The 21790-nt window shown below is 34.6% G+C and overlaps 6 protein-coding genes across 6 annotated transcripts; 2 read left to right on the top strand and 4 right to left on the bottom strand.

Moving 5' to 3' along the window:
- Nucleotides 1–4638: 4638 nt before the first annotated feature.
- Nucleotides 4639–20765, bottom strand: LOC129953551 (uncharacterized). The gene is made up of 2 exons (XM_056066793.1): nucleotides 20394–20765; nucleotides 4639–4991 (listed from the first exon to the last, which is right to left on the bottom strand). The coding sequence occupies exons 1-2, from the start codon at nucleotides 20697–20699 to the stop codon at nucleotides 4674–4676; spliced, it is 624 nt and encodes a 207-aa protein (XP_055922768.1). The 5' UTR covers nucleotides 20700–20765; the 3' UTR covers nucleotides 4639–4673.
- Nucleotides 6959–7683, top strand: LOC129953546 (histone H1-like). Its single transcript, XM_056066789.1, has one exon. The coding sequence runs from the start codon at nucleotides 6996–6998 to the stop codon at nucleotides 7650–7652; it is 657 nt and encodes a 218-aa protein (XP_055922764.1). The 5' UTR covers nucleotides 6959–6995; the 3' UTR covers nucleotides 7653–7683.
- LOC129953548 (histone H2B) lies at nucleotides 10464–10925 on the bottom strand. The gene has a single exon (XM_056066791.1). It carries the CDS (start codon nucleotides 10873–10875, stop codon nucleotides 10504–10506), a length of 372 nt encoding a protein of 123 aa, XP_055922766.1. The 5' UTR covers nucleotides 10876–10925; the 3' UTR covers nucleotides 10464–10503.
- On the bottom strand, nucleotides 12326–12763 carry LOC129953549 (histone H4-like). The gene has a single exon (XM_056066792.1). It carries the CDS (start codon nucleotides 12671–12673, stop codon nucleotides 12362–12364), a length of 312 nt encoding a protein of 103 aa, XP_055922767.1. The 5' UTR covers nucleotides 12674–12763; the 3' UTR covers nucleotides 12326–12361.
- LOC129953545 (histone H1-like) lies at nucleotides 14982–15707 on the top strand. Its single transcript, XM_056066788.1, has one exon. It carries the CDS (start codon nucleotides 15020–15022, stop codon nucleotides 15674–15676), a length of 657 nt encoding a protein of 218 aa, XP_055922763.1. The 5' UTR covers nucleotides 14982–15019; the 3' UTR covers nucleotides 15677–15707.
- LOC129953547 (histone H2B) lies at nucleotides 18488–18949 on the bottom strand. The gene has a single exon (XM_056066790.1). It carries the CDS (start codon nucleotides 18897–18899, stop codon nucleotides 18528–18530), a length of 372 nt encoding a protein of 123 aa, XP_055922765.1. The 5' UTR covers nucleotides 18900–18949; the 3' UTR covers nucleotides 18488–18527.
- Nucleotides 20766–21790: the final 1025 nt, after the last annotated feature.

The raw sequence follows: 21790 nt of genomic DNA, 5'->3' as shown, positions 1-21790 counted from the left end.
CGCCATTTGCAATTGGCTATTCGGAACGACGAGGAATTGAATAAATTACTTTCTGGAGTCACAATCGCACAAGGAGGTGTTCTTCCAAATATTCAAGCTGTTTTGTTGCCAAAGAAGACAGAGAAAAGTGCTTAAATCTATGTAGTGACAGCAAACCAAAAAAAAAACCGTCCTTTTCAGGACGACAAATAATTTCTATTAAGAGATGTGTATATTTTTCATTTTTTTTATATATTTTAAAATACGAAGAAGAAGAAACCAACAAACAAATGTTTTTTCTTTCTTTGCAAAAAGAAATATTTGTTTGTATCCAATCCGTAAAGCAACACATTTTTTTTTCAAAGAAGAAGAAACCAAACAAATGTTTTTTCTTCCTTTGCAAAAAGAAATATTTGTTCGTATCCAATCCGTAAAGCAACAAAACATTTTTTTTTCAGTTCGGAAAAAATATTTTTTATTTTTTTTTTTTTCAAAGAAATAGAAACCAACAAACATGTTTTTTTCTTTCTTTGGAAAAAGAAATATTTGTTCGTATGCAATTCTAATTTCTGTTAAAAGATGTGGTTATTTTTCAATTTCTTGTAGGTATATAGCAATTTTAAAATATTCTGGTACGAAGAAAAAGAAATATTTGTTCGTATCCAATCCGTAAAGCAACAAAACATTTTTTTTTCAGTTCGGAAAAAATATTTTTTATTTTTTTTCAAAGAAAAAGAAACCAACAAACAAAAAATGTTTTTTTCTTCCTCTGCAAAAAGAAATATTTGTTCGTATCCAATAATTTCTATTAAGAGATGTGTTTATTTTTCAATTTTTTGTATATATTCTAAAATATTCTCGTACGAAGAAAAAGAAAGCAACAAACAAATGTTTTTTCTTCCTTTGGAAAAAGAAATATTTGTTCGTATCCAATCCGTAAAGCAGCAAAAAAAAAAATTTTTCTACGGAAAAAAGAATAAAATATGCAAAGCAACAAAAAAAATTTCAGAAAAAGGAATTTTATTTAATTTTTGTTTCCATTTCGAAATAAGAATAATACAAGGAATAAAATATGTTTTTGCGACTAAAGCAACAAAAAAAAATTTTCACGAAAAGGAATTTTATTTTATGTTTCCATTTCAAAAAAAATATTTTGGTACAAAAAAGTAAGTAAATTAGCAAAATTATTTTTTTTTGATAATCATCAGGTATTTAGTATATACATACATATATTCATTGGCAAATGAAAAAAAATTAGGTATTTTGTTCGTCAACGGTGTATGATTTCTATTTTCAATCTCTTTTATATTTAATTGTGGTCCTGAAAAGGACCGATTGGGGGCAGCAAACGAGAGAGGGGGGGAGAGGTGTTTCCACTAAGGCACCTCTCCTTATCCAGGCGGCAGCGGACGAATTCTCGAGATAGAATCAACGGTGGCGTCTACAGTTCCAGTAAGGTCGAACTACTTAGTGAACACCTTATAGGGCTTCTTCGACATATTCGGAGCCCAGGCCTATAAGGAGCGGTTCATCCGGCTCCCCTTCCTTGGAGTTATACTAAGGATCTGGCCCTCCAGGTTGGGGGTTGTGCCGTCGGGGTGACTTCCTGGCCACGTAAAAACATCATAGTTTCGAAGCAACAACAAGCCTCGGATACGGACGGATTCACTGTTGACAACCCACGCAAACGAAATAAGGACAACGAACTTCGGATATGTACGTGGAATGTTAGGTCCCTTAACAGACCACGTGCAGCCGAACAATTAGCGGAAGCCCTAAACTGCTGCAAGGCAGATATTACAGCCATCCAAGAAGTGCGATGGGATGGACCGGGTAAACGCAAACTAAAAGACTGCGATATCTACTACGGCGACTGCTACCGAGAACAAAGACAGCGTCTATTTGGGTGTGGATTTGTTGTTGGAACTAGGCTCAGGCAAAAAGTCTTGAGTTTCAACAGTGTGAGCGAGCGCATCACGACAATCCGCATCAAGGCTAAATTCGCCAACATAAGCCTAATATGCGCGCATGCCCCAACAGAGGAGAAAGATGAAGACACCAAAGATATGTTCTTCGAGCTCTTGGACAAGACATATGAGCAGTGCCCTGGCTATGACATTAAAATTGTCTTCGGAGATTTTAATGCCAAGCTAGAAAGAGAAGACATCTTTGGTGGCATAATCGGGAGATACAGCCTGCACGACACCACCTCCGACAACGGATTCAGGCTGGTCGATTTCGCTGCGGGGCGAGACGTTCTGGTAGCTAGTACGCAGTTCACGCATCTCAATATCCACAAGGGGACATGGAAATCTCCTGATCAATCAACCGTCAACCAGATTGACCACATTGCGATCGACGCACGACACTTCTCCAGTATCCAGGATATCCGAACATTCCGAGAGGCCAACATTGACTCGGACCACTACCTCGTTGTAGCCAAGGCACGGCTACGGATATCCCGATCCAAGCCAAAACAAGGAGGTACTGTGAGAAGATTCGACGTTAGACGGCTACAATCGCAAGAGACTGCCATGTCCTTTTCCGATCGAGTCTCTAGTAACCTCCTAAGGAGTCCTATGCTTCCTGCATTAAGCATTGAAAACCAGTGGCAACATTGCCTTGCAGCCATCAGAGATGCCGCCTCTGAAGTGCTAGGTTTCACACGGCCACCACAGCGAAACCCCTGGTTTGACGACGAATGCCGGCAAGCGCACGCAGCGAAACAAGAGGCATACAAAACGGCGCTGCACAAAAGGACTAGAGCTGCTCGCGAGCTCTACGAGCAGAAGAGGAGAGAGGAACACCGGCTTCTTAGACGGAAAAAAAGAGAGCATGAGAAGCGCGCGATCGAGGAGATAGAGGGATGTCACAACAGGAATGAGGTTCGTAAGTTTTACCAAAAGGTAAAAAAAACCTCCCAAGGGTACCAGCCACGAACCGAAGCCTGTAAAGACGATCAAGGGAACATCGTAGTAGAACCACAGTCGATGCTGAGAATATGGAAAGATCACTTCTCCAAATTATATAACGGCGATGACGAACCGAACTCCGCTGTAAGGGAGATAGAACCACTCAACCTCGGCGACGCAGATCAACAATTCCGCCTACCCGACCTTGACGAAGTGAAGATAGCTATATCTAAACTTAAGTCAAACAAAGCTGCTGGAGCTGACGGCATCACCGCCGAACTATTCAAAGCAGCAGGCGATGACTTGGTAGGGAGCATGCACCAACTCATCTGCAAAATTTGGTCGGAAGAAAGCATGCCCGATGAGTGGAATCTCAGCATAGTGTGCCCGATACATAAGAAAGGAGACCCTCTAAACTGCGCCAACTACAGAGGCATCAGTCTCCTTAACATTGCGTATAAGATCCTCTCTGCCGTATTATGTGAACGTCTGAAGCCACTCGTCAACAACCTGATTGGTCCTTATCAGTGTGGCTTCAGACCAGGAAAGTCCACTATCGACCAAATATTCACACTACGGCAGATCTTGGAAAAAACCCAGGAGCTTCAAATCGATACCCACCATCTCTTTATCGATTTTAAAGCCGCGTATGACAGCATCTATAGGGAAGAGCTCTACCGAGCAATGTCTAGTTTTGGCATCCCTGTCAAACTTATCCGTTTGTGCAGAATGACGATGGAGAATGCACGCTGCTCTATCAAGGTCGGAAAAGATCTTACCGATGCATTTGATGTCAAAAAAGGTTTTAGACAAGGCGATGCACTGTCATGCGACTTCTTCAACATCGTTCTGGAAAGAATTGTGCAAAACTCAACCGTAAACACTAGAGGCACAATCTTCCAAAGATCCATCCAATTACTCGGATACGCAGATGATATTGACATAATTGGAAGATCAAAGCGTGATGTCAGTGGAGCGTTTTTGAGCATTGCGAAGGAAGCGAAGAAGATGGGTTTAGTGGTCAATGAGGGCAAGACCAAGTATATGCTGTCATCAAAAAAGGACACTGAACGACGACGTCTTGGACAAAACGTCACCATGGACAGCTATAACTTTGAGGTAGTTAAGGACTTTGTCTACCTAGGCACCGCTATTAATGCAGACAACGACACCAGCGCTGAAATCAAACGAAGAATAACTCTTGCAAATCGCTGCTTCTTTGGACTTAGAAGGCAATTGAGAAGTAAAGTCCTCTCTCGAGCATGTAAAATCACCATCTATAAGACACTCATCATCCCGGTTCTCATTTATGGCGCTGAGGCCTGGACCCTGTCAAAGAAAGATGAGAGCGTCTTAGGATGCTTCGAGAGAAAAATTCTTCGGGCGATTTTTGGTCCCGTACGCATAGATGGAGAATGGAGGAGAAGATATAATGACGAGCTGTACGGGCTGTACAGCGACACTGACCTAGTTAGCAGAATCAAAGTCCAACGGCTTAGATGGCTAGGTCATGTAGAGCGGATGGACATCAACGCTCCAGCCCGGAAGGTCTTCGAATCCAATCCCGAGGGACGGCGCAGTAGAGGAAGACCGCGACTCAGGTGGCGCACCCAGGTGGGAGAGGACCTCAACCAACTTGGCGTGCGAAACTGGAGACAGCTAGCTAGGGACCGAGCTGGCTGGAGACGCTTGTTGGTTGAGGCCCAGGTCCGCCCCGGACTGTAGCGCCACCTTAAGTAAGTAAGTAAGAAAAGGACCGATTGTTTGTTTCGAATAAAATTCTTAACCTCCGAAACCGTAAAGAGTACGCCCTTGTCTCTTCAAAGCGTAAACTACATCCATAGCTGTAACTGTCTTACGCTTAGCGTGTTCGGTGTAAGTAACGGCATCTCGGATAACATTTTCCAGAAAAACTTTCAACACTCCACGTGTTTCTTCGTAAATCAAACCAGAAATACGTTTTACACCTCCACGACGAGCCAATCGACGAATTGCTGGTTTCGTGATTCCTTGGATGTTATCACGCAATACCTTACGATGCCGCTTAGCTCCGCCTTTGCCCAAACCTTTTCCTCCTTTACCACGACCAGTCATTTTTATTTATTTAATTATAAAAAACACTTAAACTGAACTAGAGAACTGCACTGCACAAGAGTCACTGTTAAACTGTGGCTCTTCGCTCGAAATACCACAAGTATTTATACTTATTTTTCATAACAATTCTTAATTTTGATTGGCCAAATAAATCGACAACGAAAATGAAAAAAAACAGTCGAACGGAAACATGAATAGCCAATTTAATGACTTAAACAGAAATCTACATTCGATTTTTCTAAAAAAATTGTGAATAAAAGTGTTGTGTTTATTAGTGAAGTGAAAAAAAGTGAAATCATGGCTCGTACAAAGCAAACTGCCCGTAAATCGACTGGTGGAAAAGCCCCACGTAAGCAACTGGCAACAAAGGCAGCTCGTAAAAGTGCTCCAGCAACAGGAGGTGTAAAGAAACCACATCGTTATCGTCCTGGAACAGTGGCTCTTCGTGAGATTCGTCGTTATCAGAAAAGCACCGAATTGTTAATTCGTAAATTGCCTTTCCAACGTTTAGTTCGTGAAATTGCTCAAGATTTCAAAACAGATTTGCGTTTCCAGAGCTGTTATGGCGCTTCAAGAAGCAAGTGAAGCTTATTTGGTTGGTCTGTTTGAAGACACAAATTTGTGCGCCATCCATGCCAAACGTGTCACAATTATGCCAAAAGACATTCAATTGGCCAGACGCATCCGTGGCGAACGTGCTTAAATCATCGAGGTTAAAAAAAATATTCAACGGTCCTTTTCAGGACCACAAAATATTTAAAAGAGATATAAATGAATTTTAATTCAATCTAGTAATTACGTACCTATCGATTTCCACGATTTTTTTTTTATTTTAGGTAGAAAGATAATGTGATAATTTACTTTGAAGGCAAATTTTGAAAATGTTATTGCTTGCTTTCTATGCATAGTTTTTATCATACAAATGAAAATATTTATACCTACGCAAGCCAATGCTCGAAAATTTATGAATTTTGTTTTTCTTTTTTAATTATAGTTATTTTATAAGGCATTGCTTCTTTTTTTTATGTCTGAAGGCAAATTTTCAAGTAAGAATTTTTTTCTATGTACAGTTTTTTGTAATACTCGTAAAAATGTGAATTTGTCTACTAAGCAAGTCAATACTCGAAAATGTTTGAGTTTTGTGTGTTTTAATTTTTAATAATTCAATGATGTATTTTATAAGTCTATGCTTTGTTTTTTTTTATATATCTGAAGGCAAATTTTGAAGCAAGAAAGTTTTTTTTTCAATGTACAGATTTTTGTAATACAAATGTGAATTTGTAAACCTTGGCAAGCGAATATTCGATAGTTTATGAGTTTTGATTGCTTGATTATTTGTTTAAATTTTTGGTATTTTAATGTTTGTTATGGATTAAATATTTAATATTTATGAACAAAATAATATAAATATAGTTTTTTCATTTGTTTTCTTGCTTGGGATAATGTTTAACAAATTTTCTAAGAAAAAGTCACAGCCTAGGGAAAAAATGCTACGCGTTTCATTACCCATATTGTTTTAATTTTATTAAAAAGAAATTAAGTAAGAATTTGATGAAATTTTTAGTTATTTAGTTTAAATAAACTATCAGCTTTATGTTAAAAATAATTTCAAGCTGAAAATATGTTTAATTTATTAAATATAAACATTCTTGTTGGTAAGTATTAAAAAAATACCACCAAACATTTACTTTAATTGTTATTAATGCATTGATAGATAGTGTTTTTTCAATCAAATTATTTATTAAATTATCTATTATTATTGTAAGAATAAATTTTGTCAATTGTTTTATAATATTAAGGTCGAAAAGACGTAAATTTTTGAAGTTTTAAGAGGAAACTAAGTTGCAAAAGTGTACAAATTATGTACAAAATGAATTTTTTGTATACCTTCGCTCTCTTTGATTCTCATTTAGCCGTTTCTGTAGGTGCGGATTTGGCGCAATTTTAACAAAAACGTGTTTCTATTTCTTAAAATTGTGCTCTAAAGTGATTAATAATAGTGAATTCAAAATGGCAGATACTGTAGCTACGTCTCCTGCAATCGTTGCGGAAAAAAAACCAAAAAAAGCTGCCGCCGCAAGTGGGTCAAAAAAACCAAAATCGGCACCAACTCATCCTCCGACTCAGCAAATGGTGGATGCGGCAATTAAAACATTGAAAGATCGCGGTGGTTCTTCCCTTTTGGCAATCAAAAAATATATTGCTGCTACTTACAAAGTTGATGTACAAAAACTTGCTCCGTTTATAAAAAAATATTTAAAAGGTGCTGTAATAAGTGGTAAATTAGTGCAAACCAAAGGAAAAGGAGCTGCGGGTTCTTTTAAATTGTCGCCTAGTGCCAACAAGGAACCAAAGGCCAAGTCTGCTGAGAAGAAAAAATCTGCCGCCAAACCAAAAGCTGCCGCTGCTGGTGACAAAAAATTAAAAAAAGTGTCTGGTGAAAAGAAAGTAAAAAAAGTAGCCGCCACAACAAAAAAAAGTGCCAGTGCAGATAAAAAGAAGGTGGAAAAACCAAAAGTAAAAAGTGTTAAAAAAACGAGTGCAGTTAAGGCAAAGCCAACAAAAGCAAAGGCAGCCGCGCCTAAACCTAAAGTGCCAAAAGCAAAATCAGCCACAGCAGCAGCCAAGCCAAAAAAGGCAGTCGCTGTTAAAAAGGCAAAGAAGTAAAATTTCCATTTCAATGAAAAACAAAGTTGAAATCAAAACAAAAATCCACAGTCCTTTTCAGGGCGACAAAAAATATACTAAAATGAGATATAAAAACTTTTTTTTATTAAAAAGGAGGGAGAATTTTTGGACTATCTCGATGATAGCGTTGAGATGCGATGGGCTGGTGGAGCAACGGCGACGGGATAGGTGGTGAAGTGGCTGGATGCGATGCGACGCCGCCGCGCGGCCGGCGCGCGCTGTCGCCGCTACGGGACTACCACTACTGAACAAACGGAAACGTATTTTGTTTTGCATTTATTTTCGCGCTTTTTTGTTCTACAGAAAATACTTTTTTTAATGAAATAGGTATTGCAAATGCAAACTTCATTTATTTGTATTCATATGTTTTTCTCATTGGGCAGAAAGAAAGGAAATATCAATACAAATAAATAATATATTTTTGCGCCTATTTTCTTACTACAGCTACTAGGCACGATGCGATTTGTCTGGGCGAGACTGAACAACCGAAAACGTATTTAGTTTTGCATTTATTTTCGTCCTTTTTTTGTTCTACAGAAAATAGTTTTTTTATGAAATAGGTATTCAAAAGCAAACTTAATTTATTTGTATTCATATGTATTTCTCATTGGGCAGAAAGAAAGGAAATATCAATACAAATAAATAATATATATTTTTGCGCCTATTTTCTAACTACAGCTACTAGGTACGATGCGATATGTATGGGCGAGACTGTACTGTTTATTTTCTACTTTTTTGTGATTGGACGCGATGCGATGCCTTCAACAATAAATATCTTTCATAGAAAATACTTTTACTATCAAATAAGACAACAACATATTTTTCTTTTTTTGCATTTCTCTAATACCTACGTAATTATTGAAATGTTTCCACGCTATGTGACTGTACACGATGCGTAGAAAAATACAAACGAAATACTTTGGCAAAATGTAGGTATTTGTTTTCATGTATTTTTATGGACTAGACGCGACATGACGCATTCCTGCAACAAATAAAAAAATTCTTACACAATTTATCAAGAGTTTTGTATTTCTTTTCATAGAAATTACATATATTTTCATATATTTTTATCGACTGGACGCGACATGACGCATTCCTGCAACAAATAAAAAAATTCTTACACAATTTATCAAGAGTTTTGTATTTCTTTTCATAGAAATTACATATATTTTCATATATTTTTATCGACTGGACGCGACATGAAGTATATCCGCAACAATTAAGAAAATTCTAAAACAAAATATCAAGAGTGTTGTATTTCTTTTCATAGAAATTACATACGTACATCTGACATCAAAAAACACAAACAAATTTAATTCTCTAATATTTTATACCTAGATGTTTTTGCGACGCTACGTGACTGTACACATAGCGACATAACTGGACACGATGGGTAGAACAATACAAACAAAATTTATATTTTTTTGTTTTTAGTTGACTCGGCATGATACACGTCGTGTCTGGAACAATCAACAAAAGTAAGTTTTGTATTTCTTTTCATAGAAAATATATTTTGTAATCAAAAATTAAAACAAAAAACAATATGTATTCCACAGGCAAAGAAAACATACATTTCTTTAAATTCTCTAGTTTCTTATTAAAAATTTTGTGACGCTTCGAGACTGTACTCGATGCGTAGAACAATAAAAAAAATCTTAAACAAAATAACAAGAATTTTGTATTTCTTTTCATAGAAATTACATACATCTGACATCAAAAAACACAAACAAATTTAATTCTCTAATATTTTATAGATATTTTTGTGACGCTACGTGACTGTACACTGTACACATAGCGACATAACTGGACACGATGGGTAGAACAAAACAAACAAAATTATTTAATAAAATGTATTTTTTGTATGTTTTTCGTTTCTACTTGACTCGGCACGATACACGTGGTGTCTGGAACAATTAACAGAACTAACTTTTGTATTTCTTTTGATAGAAAATATATTTTCTAATCAAAAATCACAAAGAAAAACAAAATAGATTCATAAAATCATTCCACAGGCAAAAAAAATATATGTATATACCTTTCTTCTCAAATCTCTAGTTTCTTATTAAAACTTTTGCGACGCTTCGAGACTGTACACGATGCGTAGAACAATAAAAAAAATGTTTGTGTTTCTATTTTTGTAGTACCCGTGGCATGATGGTTAGTGCGTTGGACTGTCATGCAAGGGGTCTTGGGTTCAATCCCTGCCTGCGCCACCTTAATTTAAAAAAAAAAAAAAAAAATAATTTTCGCGGGTACTGCCTCTTGCGAGGAATTGACAAATCCTTCAAGAGTAATTCTTGTCATGAAAAAGTGCTTTCTCAAACTAGCCGTTCGGATTCGGCATTAAACTGTAGGTCCCTTCCATTCCTGACAACAGTACTCGCACACAGGAATGGTTGAGAGTTGTAAGTCACTAGGCCCTGGTTCACAACGGACTGTTGCGCCACCCCATTTGATTTGTGTTTCTATTGGACGCGACATGATTCACGTGGCGTCTGGAACAATTTACAAAATTTATTTTTTTCATAGAAAATACTCTTACAATCACAAATAAAAATATTTATTTAACGAATTTTTCCGCAGGTAGAAAAAAAAATATATTTTTTTGTCAATTCTCTAATCTCTTATTGATATTTTTGCGGCCCTGAAAAGGGCCATTTTTGAAGAAATTAAATAAAAAAAAAATTACTTCAATCACAAATAAAAATATTTATTTAACGAATTTTTCCGCAGGTAGAAAAAATATTTTTTTTTCAATTCTCTAATCTCTTATTGATATTTTTGCGGCCCTGAAAAGGGCCATTTTTGAAGAAATTCAATAAAAAAAAAATTACTTCGAGCTTGTGTATTTGGTAACCGCCTTTGTTCCTTCACTAACAGCATGCTTGGCTAGTTCACCAGGCAACAACAATCGCACGGCAGTCTGGATTTCCCGACTTGTGATTGTTGAACGCTTGTTGTAGTGAGCTAAGCGAGAGGCTTCAGCAGCAATTCTTTCGAAGATGTCGTTCACAAAACTATTCATGATGCTCATGGCCTTCGATGAAATTCCAGTGTCAGGATGAACTTGCTTCAAAACTTTGTAAATGTAGATTGCGTAGCTTTCCTTCCTCTTGCGCTTCTTCTTCTTATCGGTCTTGGTGATATTTTTTTGTGCCTTTCCGGCTTTTTTAGCTGCTTTACCACTAGTTTTTGGCGGCATTTTATTTTTATAATTCACTTCACTTTCACTATTAACGAACTGCACACAATGACGACTGAACGAGAACTGTGAATTTTATTTGGCGGCAGAAGTCTTGGAATTGGCGGGAAATGCTGCTCGTGACAACAAAAAAACTAGAATTATTCCCCGCCATTTGCAATTGGCTATTCGGAACGACGAGGAATTGAATAAATTACTTTCTGGAGTCACAATCGCACAAGGAGGTGTTCTTCCAAATATTCAAGCTGTTTTGTTGCCAAAGAAGACAGAGAAAAGTGCTTAAATCTATGTAGTGACAGCAAACCAAAAAAAAACCGTCCTTTTCAGGACGACAGATAATTTCTATTAAGAGATGTGTATATTTTTCATTTTTGTATATATTTTAAAATACGAAGAAGAAGAAACCAACAAACAAATGTTTTTTCTTTCTTTGCAAAAAGAAATATTTGTTTGTATCCAATCCGTAAAGCAACACATTTTTTTTTCAAAGAAGAAGAAACCAAACAAATGTTTTTTCTTCCTTTGCAAAAAGAAATATTTGTTCGTATCCAATCCGTAAAGCAACAAAACATTTTTTTTTTCAGTTCGGAAAAAATATTTTTTATTTTTTTTTTTTCAAAGAAATAGAAACCAACAAACATGTTTTTTTCTTTCTTTGGAAAAAGAAATATTTGTTCGTATGCAATTCTAATTTCTGTTAAAAGATGTGGTTATTTTTCAATTTCTTGTAGGTATATAGCTATTTTAAAATATTCTGGTACGAAGAAAAAGAAATATTTGTTCGTATCCAATCCGTAAAGCAACAAAACATTTTTTTTTCAGTTCGGAAAAAATATTTTTTATTTTTTTTCAAAGAAAAAGAAACCAACAAACAAAAAATGTTTTTTTCTTCCTCTGCAAAAAGAAATATTTGTTCGTATCCAATAATTTCTATTAAGAGATGTGTTTATTTTTCAATTTTTTGTATATATTCTAAAATATTCTCGTACGAAGAAAAAGAAAGCAACAAACAAATGTTTTTTCTTCCTTTGGAAAAAGAAATATTTGTTCGTATCCAATCCGTAAAGCAGCAAAAAAAAAATTTTTTTCTACGGAAAAAAGAATAAAATATGCAAAGCAACAAAAAAAATTTCAGAAAAAGGAATTTTATTTAATTTTTGTTTCCATTTCGAAAAAAGAATAATACAAAGAATAAAATATGTTCTTGCGACTAAAGCAACAAAAAAAAATGTTCACAAAAAGGAATTTTATTTTATGTTTCCATTTCGAAAAAAAATATGTTTTGGTACAAAAAAGTAAGTAAATTAGCAAAATAATTTTTTTTTGATAATCATCAGGTATTTAGTATATACATACATATATTCATTGGCAAATGAAAAAAAATTAGGTATTTTGTTCGTCAACGGTGTATGATTTCTATTTTCAATCTCTTTTATATTTAATTGTGGTCCTGAAAAGGACCGATTGTTTGTTTCGAATAAAATTCTTAACCTCCGAAACCGTAAAGAGTACGCCCTTGTCTCTTCAAAGCGTAAACTACATCCATAGCTGTAACTGTCTTACGCTTAGCGTGTTCGGTGTAAGTAACGGCATCTCGGATAACATTTTCCAGAAAAACTTTCAACACTCCACGTGTTTCTTCGTAAATCAAACCAAAAATACGTTTTACACCTCCACGACGAGCCAATCGACGAATTGCTGGTTTCGTGATTCCTTGGATGTTATCACGCAATACCTTACGATGCCGCTTAGCTCCGCCTTTGCCCAAACCTTTTCCTCCTTTACCACGACCAGTCATTTTTATTTATTTAATTATAAAAAACACTTAAACTGAACTAGAGAACTGCACTGCACAAGAGTCACTGTTAAACTGTGGCTCTTCGCTCGAAATACCACAAGTATTTATACTTATTTTTCATAACAATTCTTAATTTTGATTGGCCAAATAAATCGACAACGAAAATGAAAAAAACAGTCGAACGGAAACATGAATAGCCAATTTAATGACTTAAACAGAAATCTACATTCGATTTTTCTAAAAAAATTGTGAATAAAAGTGTTGTGTTTAATCAAAATCAAATGGTGTGGCGCAACAGTCCGTTGTGAACCAGGGCCTAGTGACTTACAACTCTCAACCATTCCTGTGTGCGAGTACTGTTGTCAGGAATGGAAGGGACCTACAATTTAAGGCCGAATCCGAACGGCTAGTTTGAGAAAGCACTTTTTCATGACAAGAATTACTCTTGAAGGATTTGTCAATTCCTCGCAAGAGGCAGTACCCGTGAAAATTATTTTTTTTTTTTTTTTAATTAAGGTGGCACAGGCAGGGATTGAACCCAAGACCTCTTGCATGACAGTCCAACGCACTAACCATCATGCTACGGGTACTTACGGTGTTTAATAGTGAAGTGAAAAAAAGTGAAATCATGGCTCGTACAAAGCAAACTGTCCGTAAATCGACTGGTGGAAAAGCCCCACGTAAGCAACTGGCAACAAAGGCAGCTCGTAAAAGTGCTCCAGCAACAGGAGGTGTAAAGAAACCACATCGTTATCGTCCTGGAACAGTGGCTCTTCGTGAGATTCGTCGTTATCAGAAAAGCACCGAATTGTTAATTCGTAAATTGCCTTTCCAACGTTTAGTTCGTGAAATTGCTCAAGATTTCAAAACAGATTTGCGTTTCCAGAGCTCAGCTGTTATGGCGCTTCAAGAAGCAAGTGAAGCTTATTTGGTTGGTCTGTTTGAAGACACAAATTTGTGCGCCATCCATGCCAAACGTGTCACAATTATGCCAAAAGACATTCAATTGGCCAGACGCATCCGTGGCGAACGTGCTTAAATCATCGAGGTTAAAAAAAATATTCAACGGTCCTTTTCAGGACCACAAAATATTTAAAAGAGATATAAATGAATTTTAATTCAATCTAGTAATTACGTACCTATCGATTTCCACGATTTTTTTTTTATTTTAGGTAGAAAGATAATGTGATAATTTACTTTGAAGGCAAATTTTGAAAATGTTATTGCTTGCTTTCTATGCATAGTTTTTATCATACAAATGAAAATATTTATACCTACGCAAGCCAATGCTCGAAAATTTATGAATTTTGTTTTTCTTTTTTAATTATAGTTATTTTATAAGGCATTGCTTCTTTTTTTTATGTCTGAAGGCAAATTTTCAAGTAAGAATTTTTTTCTATGTACAGTTTTTTGTAATACTCGTAAAAATGTGAATTTGTCTACTAAGCAAGTCAATACTCGAAAATGTTTGAGTTTTGTGTGTTTTAATTTTTAATAATTCAATGATGTATTTTATAAGTCTATGCTTTGTTTTTTTTTATATATCTGAAGGCAAATTTTGAAGCAAGAAAGTTTTTTTTTCAATGTACAGATTTTTGTAATACAAATGTGAATTTGTAAACCTTGGCAAGCGAATATTCGATAGTTTATGAGTTTTGATTGCTTGATTATTTGTTTAAATTTTTGGTATTTTAATGTTTGTTATGGATTAAATATTTAATATTTATGAACAAAATAATATAAATATAGTTTTTTCATTTGTTTTCTTGCTTGGGATAATGTTTAACAAATTTTCTAAGAAAAAGTCACAGCCTAGGGAAAAAATGCTACGCGTTTCATTACCCATATTGTTTTAATTTTATTAAAAAGAAATTAAGTAAGAATTTGATGAAATTTTTAGTTATTTAGTTTAAATAAACTATCAGCTTTATGTTAAAAATAATTTCAAGCTGAAAATATGTTTAATTTATTAAATATAAACATTCTTGTTGGTAAGTATTAAAAAAATACCACCAAACATTTACTTTAATTGTTATTAATGCATTGATAGATAGTGTTTTTTCAATCAAATTATTTATTAAATTATCTATTATTATTGTAAGAATAAATTTTGTCAATTGTTTTATAATATTAAGGTCGAAAAGACGTAAATTTTTGAAGTTTTAAGAGGAAACTAAGTTGCAAAAGTGTACAAATTATGTACAAAATGAATTTTTTGTATACCTTCGCTCTCTTTGATTCTCATTTAGCCGTTTCTGTAGGTGCGGATTTGGCGCAATTTTAACAAAAACGTGTTTCTATTTCTTAAAATTGTGCTCTAAAGTGATTAATAATAGTGAATTCAAAATGGCAGATACTGTAGCTACGTCTCCTGCAATCGTTGCGGAAAAAAAACCAAAAAAAGCTGCCGCCGCAAGTGGGTCAAAAAAACCAAAATCGGCACCAACTCATCCTCCGACTCAGCAAATGGTGGATGCGGCAATTAAAACATTGAAAGATCGCGGTGGTTCTTCCCTTTTGGCAATCAAAAAATATATTGCTGCTACTTACAAAGTTGATGTACAAAAACTTGCTCCGTTTATAAAAAAATATTTAAAAGGTGCTGTAATAAGTGGTAAATTAGTGCAAACCAAAGGAAAAGGAGCTGCGGGTTCTTTTAAATTGTCGCCTAGTGCCAACAAGGAACCAAAGGCCAAGTCTGCTGAGAAGAAAAAATCTGCCGCCAAACCAAAAGCTGCCGCTGCTGGTGACAAAAAATTAAAAAAAGTGTCTGGTGAAAAGAAAGTAAAAAAAGTAGCCGCCACAACAAAAAAAAGTGCCAGTGCAGATAAAAAGAAGGTGGAAAAACCAAAAGTAAAAAGTGTTAAAAAAACGAGTGCAGTTAAGGCAAAGCCAACAAAAGCAAAGGCAGCCGCGCCTAAACCTAAAGTGCCAAAAGCAAAATCAGCCACAGCAGCAGCCAAGCCAAAAAAGGCAGTCGCTGTTAAAAAGGCAAAGAAGTAAAATTTCCATTTCAATGAAAAACAAAGTTGAAATCAAAACAAAAATCCACAGTCCTTTTCAGGGCGACAAAAAATATACTAAAATGAGATATAAAAACTTTTTTTTATTAAAAAGGAGGGAGAATTTTTGGACTATCTCGATGATAGCGTTGAGATGCGATGGGCTGGTGGAGCAACGGCGACGGGATAGGTGGTGAAGTGGCTGGATGCGATGCGACGCCGCCGCGCGGCCGGCGCGCGCTGTCGCCGCTACGGGACTACCACTACTGAACAAACGGAAACGTATTTTGTTTTGCATTTATTTTCGCGCTTTTTTGTTCTACAGAAAATACTTTTTTTAATGAAATAGGTATTGCAAATGCAAACTTCATTTATTTGTATTCATATGTTTTTCTCATTGGGCAGAAAGAAAGGAAATATCAATACAAATAAATAATATATTTTTGCGCCTATTTTCTTACTACAGCTACTAGGCACGATGCGATTTGTCTGGGCGAGACTGAACAACCGAAAACGTATTTAGTTTTGCATTTATTTTCGTCCTTTTTTTGTTCTACAGAAAATAGTTTTTTTATGAAATAGGTATTCAAAAGCAAACTTAATTTATTTGTATTCATATGTATTTCTCATTGGGCAGAAAGAAAGGAAATATCAATACAAATAAATAATATATATTTTTGCGCCTATTTTCTAACTACAGCTACTAGGTACGATGCGATATGTATGGGCGAGACTGTACTGTTTATTTTCTACTTTTTTGTGATTGGACGCGATGCGATGCCTTCAACAATAAATATCTTTCATAGAAAATACTTTTACTATCAAATAAGACAACAACATATTTTTCTTTTTTTGCATTTCTCTAATACCTACGTAATTATTGAAATGTTTCCACGCTATGTGACTGTACACGATGCGTAGAAAAATACAAACGAAATACTTTGGCAAAATGTAGGTATTTGTTTTCATGTATTTTTATGGACTAGACGCGACATGACGCATTCCTGCAACAAATAAAAAAATTCTTACACAATTTATCAAGAGTTTTGTATTTCTTTTCATAGAAATTACATATATTTTCATATATTTTTATCGACTGGACGCGACATGACGCATTCCTGCAACAAATAAAAAAATTCTTACACAATTTATCAAGAGTTTTGTATTTCTTTTCATAGAAATTACATATATTTTCATATATTTTTATCGACTGGACGCGACATGAAGTATATCCGCAACAATTAAGAAAATTCTAAAACAAAATATCAAGAGTGTTGTATTTCTTTTCATAGAAATTACATACGTACATCTGACATCAAAAAACACAAACAAATTTAATTCTCTAATATTTTATACCTAGATGTTTTTGCGACGCTACGTGACTGTACACATAGCGACATAACTGGACACGATGGGTAGAACAATACAAACAAAATTTATATTTTTTTGTTTTTAGTTGACTCGGCATGATACACGTCGTGTCTGGAACAATCAACAAAAGTAAGTTTTGTATTTCTTTTCATAGAAAATATATTTTGTAATCAAAAATTAAAACAAAAAACAATATGTATTCCACAGGCAAAGAAAACCTACATTTCTTTAAATTCTCTAGTTTCTTATTAAAAATTTTGTGACGCTTCGAGACTGTACTCGATGCGTAGAACAATAAAAAAAATCTTAAACAAAATAACAAGAATTTTGTATTTCTTTTCATAGAAATTACATACATCTGACATCAAAAAACACAAACAAATTTAATTCTCTAATATTTTATAGATATTTTTGTGACGCTACGTGACTGTACACTGTACACATAGCGACATAACTGGACACGATGGGTAGAACAAAACAAACAAAATTATTTAATAAAATGTATTTTTTGTATGTTTTTCGTTTCTACTTGACTCGGCACGATACACGTGGTGTCTGGAACAATTAACAGAACTAACTTTTGTATTTCTTTTGATAGAAAATATATTTTCTAATCAAAAATCACAAAGAAAAACAAAATAGATTCATAAAATCATTCCACAGGCAAAAAAAATATATGTATATACCTTTCTTCTCAAATCTCTAGTTTCTTATTAAAACTTTTGCGACGCTTCGAGACTGTACACGATGCGTAGAACAATAAAAAAAATGTTTGTGTTTCTATTTTTGTAGTACCCGTGGCATGATGGTTAGTGCGTTGGACTGTCATGCAAGGGGTCTTGGGTTCAATCCCTGCCTGCGCCACCTTAATTTAAAAAAAAAAAAAAAAAATAATTTTCGCGGGTACTGCCTCTTGCGAGGAATTGACAAATCCTTCAAGAGTAATTCTTGTCATGAAAAAGTGCTTTCTCAAACTAGCCGTTCGGATTCGGCATTAAACTGTAGGTCCCTTCCATTCCTGACAACAGTACTCGCACACAGGAATGGTTGAGAGTTGTAAGTCACTAGGCCCTGGTTCACAACGGACTGTTGCGCCACCCCATTTGATTTGTGTTTCTATTGGACGCGACATGATTCACGTGGCGTCTGGAACAATTTACAAAATTTATTTTTTTCATAGAAAATACTCTTACAATCACAAATAAAAATATTTATTTAACGAATTTTTCCGCAGGTAGAAAAAAAAATATATTTTTTTGTCAATTCTCTAATCTCTTATTGATATTTTTGCGGCCCTGAAAAGGGCCATTTTTGAAGAAATTAAATAAAAAAAAAATTACTTCAATCACAAATAAAAATATTTATTTAACGAATTTTTCCGCAGGTAGAAAAAATATTTTTTTTTCAATTCTCTAATCTCTTATTGATATTTTTGCGGCCCTGAAAAGGGCCATTTTTGAAGAAATTCAATAAAAAAAAAATTACTTCGAGCTTGTGTATTTGGTAACCGCCTTTGTTCCTTCACTAACAGCATGCTTGGCTAGTTCACCAGGCAACAACAATCGCACGGCAGTCTGGATTTCCCGACTTGTGATTGTTGAACGCTTGTTGTAGTGAGCTAAGCGAGAGGCTTCAGCAGCAATTCTTTCGAAGATGTCGTTCACAAAACTATTCATGATGCTCATGGCCTTCGATGAAATTCCAGTGTCAGGATGAACTTGCTTCAAAACTTTGTAAATGTAGATTGCGTAGCTTTCCTTCCTCTTGCGCTTCTTCTTCTTATCGGTCTTGGTGATATTTTTTTGTGCCTTTCCGGCTTTTTTAGCTGCTTTACCACTAGTTTTTGGCGGCATTTTATTTTTATAATTCACTTCACTTTCACTATTAACGAACTGCACACAATGACGACTGAACGAGAACTGTGAATTTTATTTGGCGGCAGAAGTCTTGGAATTGGCGGGAAATGCTGCTCGTGACAACAAAAAAACTAGAATTATTCCCCGCCATTTGCAATTGGCTATTCGGAACGACGAGGAATTGAATAAATTACTTTCTGGAGTCACAATCGCACAAGGAGGTGTTCTTCCAAATATTCAAGCTGTTTTGTTGCCAAAGAAGACAGAGAAAAGTGCTTAAATCTATGTAGTGACAGCAAACCAAAAAAAAAACCGTCCTTTTCAGGACGACAGATAATTTCTATTAAGAGATGTGTATATTTTTCATTTTTGTATATATTTTAAAATACGAAGAAGAAGAAACCAACAAACAAATGTTTTTTCTTTCTTTGCAAAAAGAAATATTTGTTTGTATCCAATCCGTAAAGCAACACATTTTTTTTTCAAAGAAGAAGAAACCAAACAAATGTTTTTTCTTCCTTTGCAAAAAGAAATATTTGTTCGTATCCAATCCGTAAAGCAACAAAACATTTTTTTTTTCAGTTCGGAAAAAATATTTTTTATTTTTTTTTTTTTTCAAAGAAATAGAAACCAACAAACATGTTTTTTTCTTTCTTTGGAAAAAGAAATATTTGTTCGTATGCAATTCTAATTTCTGTTAAAAGATGTGGTTATTTTTCAATTTCTTGTAGGTATATAGCTATTTTAAAATATTCTGGTACGAAGAAAAAGAAATATTTGTTCGTATCCAATCCGTAAAGCAACAAAACATTTTTTTTTCAGTTCGGAAAAAATATTTTTTATTTTTTTTCAAAGAAAAAGAAACCAACAAACAAAAAATGTTTTTTTCTTCCTCTGCAAAAAGAAATATTTGTTCGTATCCAATAATTTCTATTAAGAGATGTGTTTATTTTTCAATTTTTTGTATATATTCTAAAATATTCTCGTACGAAGAAAAAGAAAGCAACAAACAAATGTTTTTTCTTCCTTTGGAAAAAGAAATATTTGTTCGTATCCAATCCGTAAAGCAGCAAAAAAAAAAATTTTTTCTACGGAAAAAAGAATAAAATATGCAAAGCAACAAAAAAAATTTCAGAAAAAGGAATTTTATTTAATTTTTGTTTCCATTTCGAAAAAAGAATAATACAAAGAATAAAATATGTTCTTGCGACTAAAGCAACAAAAAAAAATGTTCACAAAAAGGAATTTTATTTTATGTTTCCATTTCGAAAAAAAATATGTTTTGGTACAAAAAAGTAAGTAAATTAGCAAAATAATTTTTTTTGATAATCATCAGGTATTTAGTATATACATACATATATTCATTGGCAAATGAAAAAAAATTAGGTATTTTGTTCGTCAACGGTGTATGATTTCTATTTTCAATCTCTTTTATATTTAATTGTGGTCCTGAAAAGGACCGATTGTTTGTTTCGAATAAAATTCTTAACCTCCGAAACCGTAAAGAGTACGCCCTTGTCTCTTCAAAGCGTAAACTACATCCATAGCTGTAACTGTCTTACGCTTAGCGTGTTCGGTGTAAGTAACGGCATCTCGGATAACATTTTCCAGAAAAACTTTCAACACTCCACGTGTTTCTTCGTAAATCAAACCAGAAATACGTTTTACACCTCCACGACGAGCCAATCGACGAATTGCTGGTTTCGTGATTCCTTGGATGTTATCACGCAATACCTTACGATGCCGCTTAGCTCCGCCTTTGCCCAAACCTTTTCCTCCTTTACCACGACCAGTCATTTTTATTTATTTAATTATAAAAAACACTTAAACTGAACTAGAGAACTGCACTGCACAAGAGTCACTGTTAAACTGTGGCGCTTCGCTCGAAATACCACAAGTATTTATACTTATTTTTCATAACAATTCTTAATTTTGATTGGCCAAATAAATCGACAACGAAAATGAAAAAAACAGTCGAACGGAAACATGAATAGCCAATTTAATGACTTAAACAGAAATCTACATTCGATTTTTCTAAAAAAATTGTGAATAAAAGTGTTGTGTTTAATCAAAATCAAATGGGGTGGCGCAACAGTCCGTTGTGAACCAGGGCCTAGTGACTTACAACTCTCAACCATTCCTGTGTGCGAGTACTGTTGTCAGGAATGGAAGGGACCTACAATTTAAGGCCGAATCCGAACGGCTAGTTTGAGAAAGCACTTTTTCATGACAAGAATTACTCTTGAAGGATTTGTCAATTCCTCGCAAGAGGCAGTACCCGCGAAAATTATTTTTTTTTTTTTTTTTAATTAAGGTGGCACAGGCAGGGATTGAACCCAAGACCTCTTGCATGACAGTCCAACGCACTTTTTTTTTTTTTTTTTTATAAATTCATTTTTATTTATTCCATCTTAAACCTATCTTAAAGCTAGACAAAAATTCATAAAACTAGCCTAATTATCCATAACTTACAACTAACTTAATGGTCCCATACGGACACTCTAAGCTAAACTATAACACTAATTACTAATGCCTTTCGGCCTTAAGATCTATTTTACTTCAATTTAAATTTTATTTGTTTTGTTTTTATTAGAAAATTTTGAAAAAACTAATATCAATAACCTTTTTTTATTTATTTTTACTTACAAACTACTTAAAATAAGGGGGTTGGCTACGAAATCCCGCATCACGAAATCCCGCGTAACGAAATCCCGCATAACGAAATCCCGCAAAACGAAATCCCGCAAAACGAAATCCTGCAGAACAGAATCCCGCATAACAAAATCCCGCGTAACGAAATCCCGCCGTTTCGCTCCCTTTTCAAATTATTTCGACACCGCTGTTTTCATATGAAAGGAGACACTCTTCGATGAGAATCATGGATACTT

This window comes from Eupeodes corollae, unplaced genomic scaffold (assembly GCF_945859685.1).
Source record: "Eupeodes corollae unplaced genomic scaffold, idEupCoro1.1 scaffold_215, whole genome shotgun sequence".
In the NCBI taxonomy this organism is placed as follows: domain Eukaryota; kingdom Metazoa; phylum Arthropoda; class Insecta; order Diptera; family Syrphidae; genus Eupeodes; species Eupeodes corollae.
This window is presented reverse-complemented; position numbering and strand designations above follow the sequence as displayed.

Excerpts from the sequence above, each read along its gene's own strand:
- LOC129953546 (XM_056066789.1), top strand. The coding sequence starts at position 6,996 with ATGGCAGATACTGTAGCTACGTCTCCTGCAATCGTTGCGGAAAAAAAA.
- LOC129953548 (XM_056066791.1), bottom strand. The coding sequence starts at position 10,875 with ATGCCGCCAAAAACTAGTGGTAAAGCAGCTAAAAAAGCCGGAAAGGCA.
- LOC129953549 (XM_056066792.1), bottom strand. The coding sequence starts at position 12,673 with ATGACTGGTCGTGGTAAAGGAGGAAAAGGTTTGGGCAAAGGCGGAGCT.
- LOC129953545 (XM_056066788.1), top strand. The coding sequence starts at position 15,020 with ATGGCAGATACTGTAGCTACGTCTCCTGCAATCGTTGCGGAAAAAAAA.
- LOC129953547 (XM_056066790.1), bottom strand. The coding sequence starts at position 18,899 with ATGCCGCCAAAAACTAGTGGTAAAGCAGCTAAAAAAGCCGGAAAGGCA.
- LOC129953551 (XM_056066793.1), bottom strand. The coding sequence starts at position 20,699 with ATGACTGGTCGTGGTAAAGGAGGAAAAGGTTTGGGCAAAGGCGGAGCT. Across the intron at positions 4,992-20,393 it reads GTACTCTTTACGGTTTCGGA|ATAAAAATGACTGGTCGTGG; the intron begins GGTTAAGAATTT and ends ATAATTAAATAA.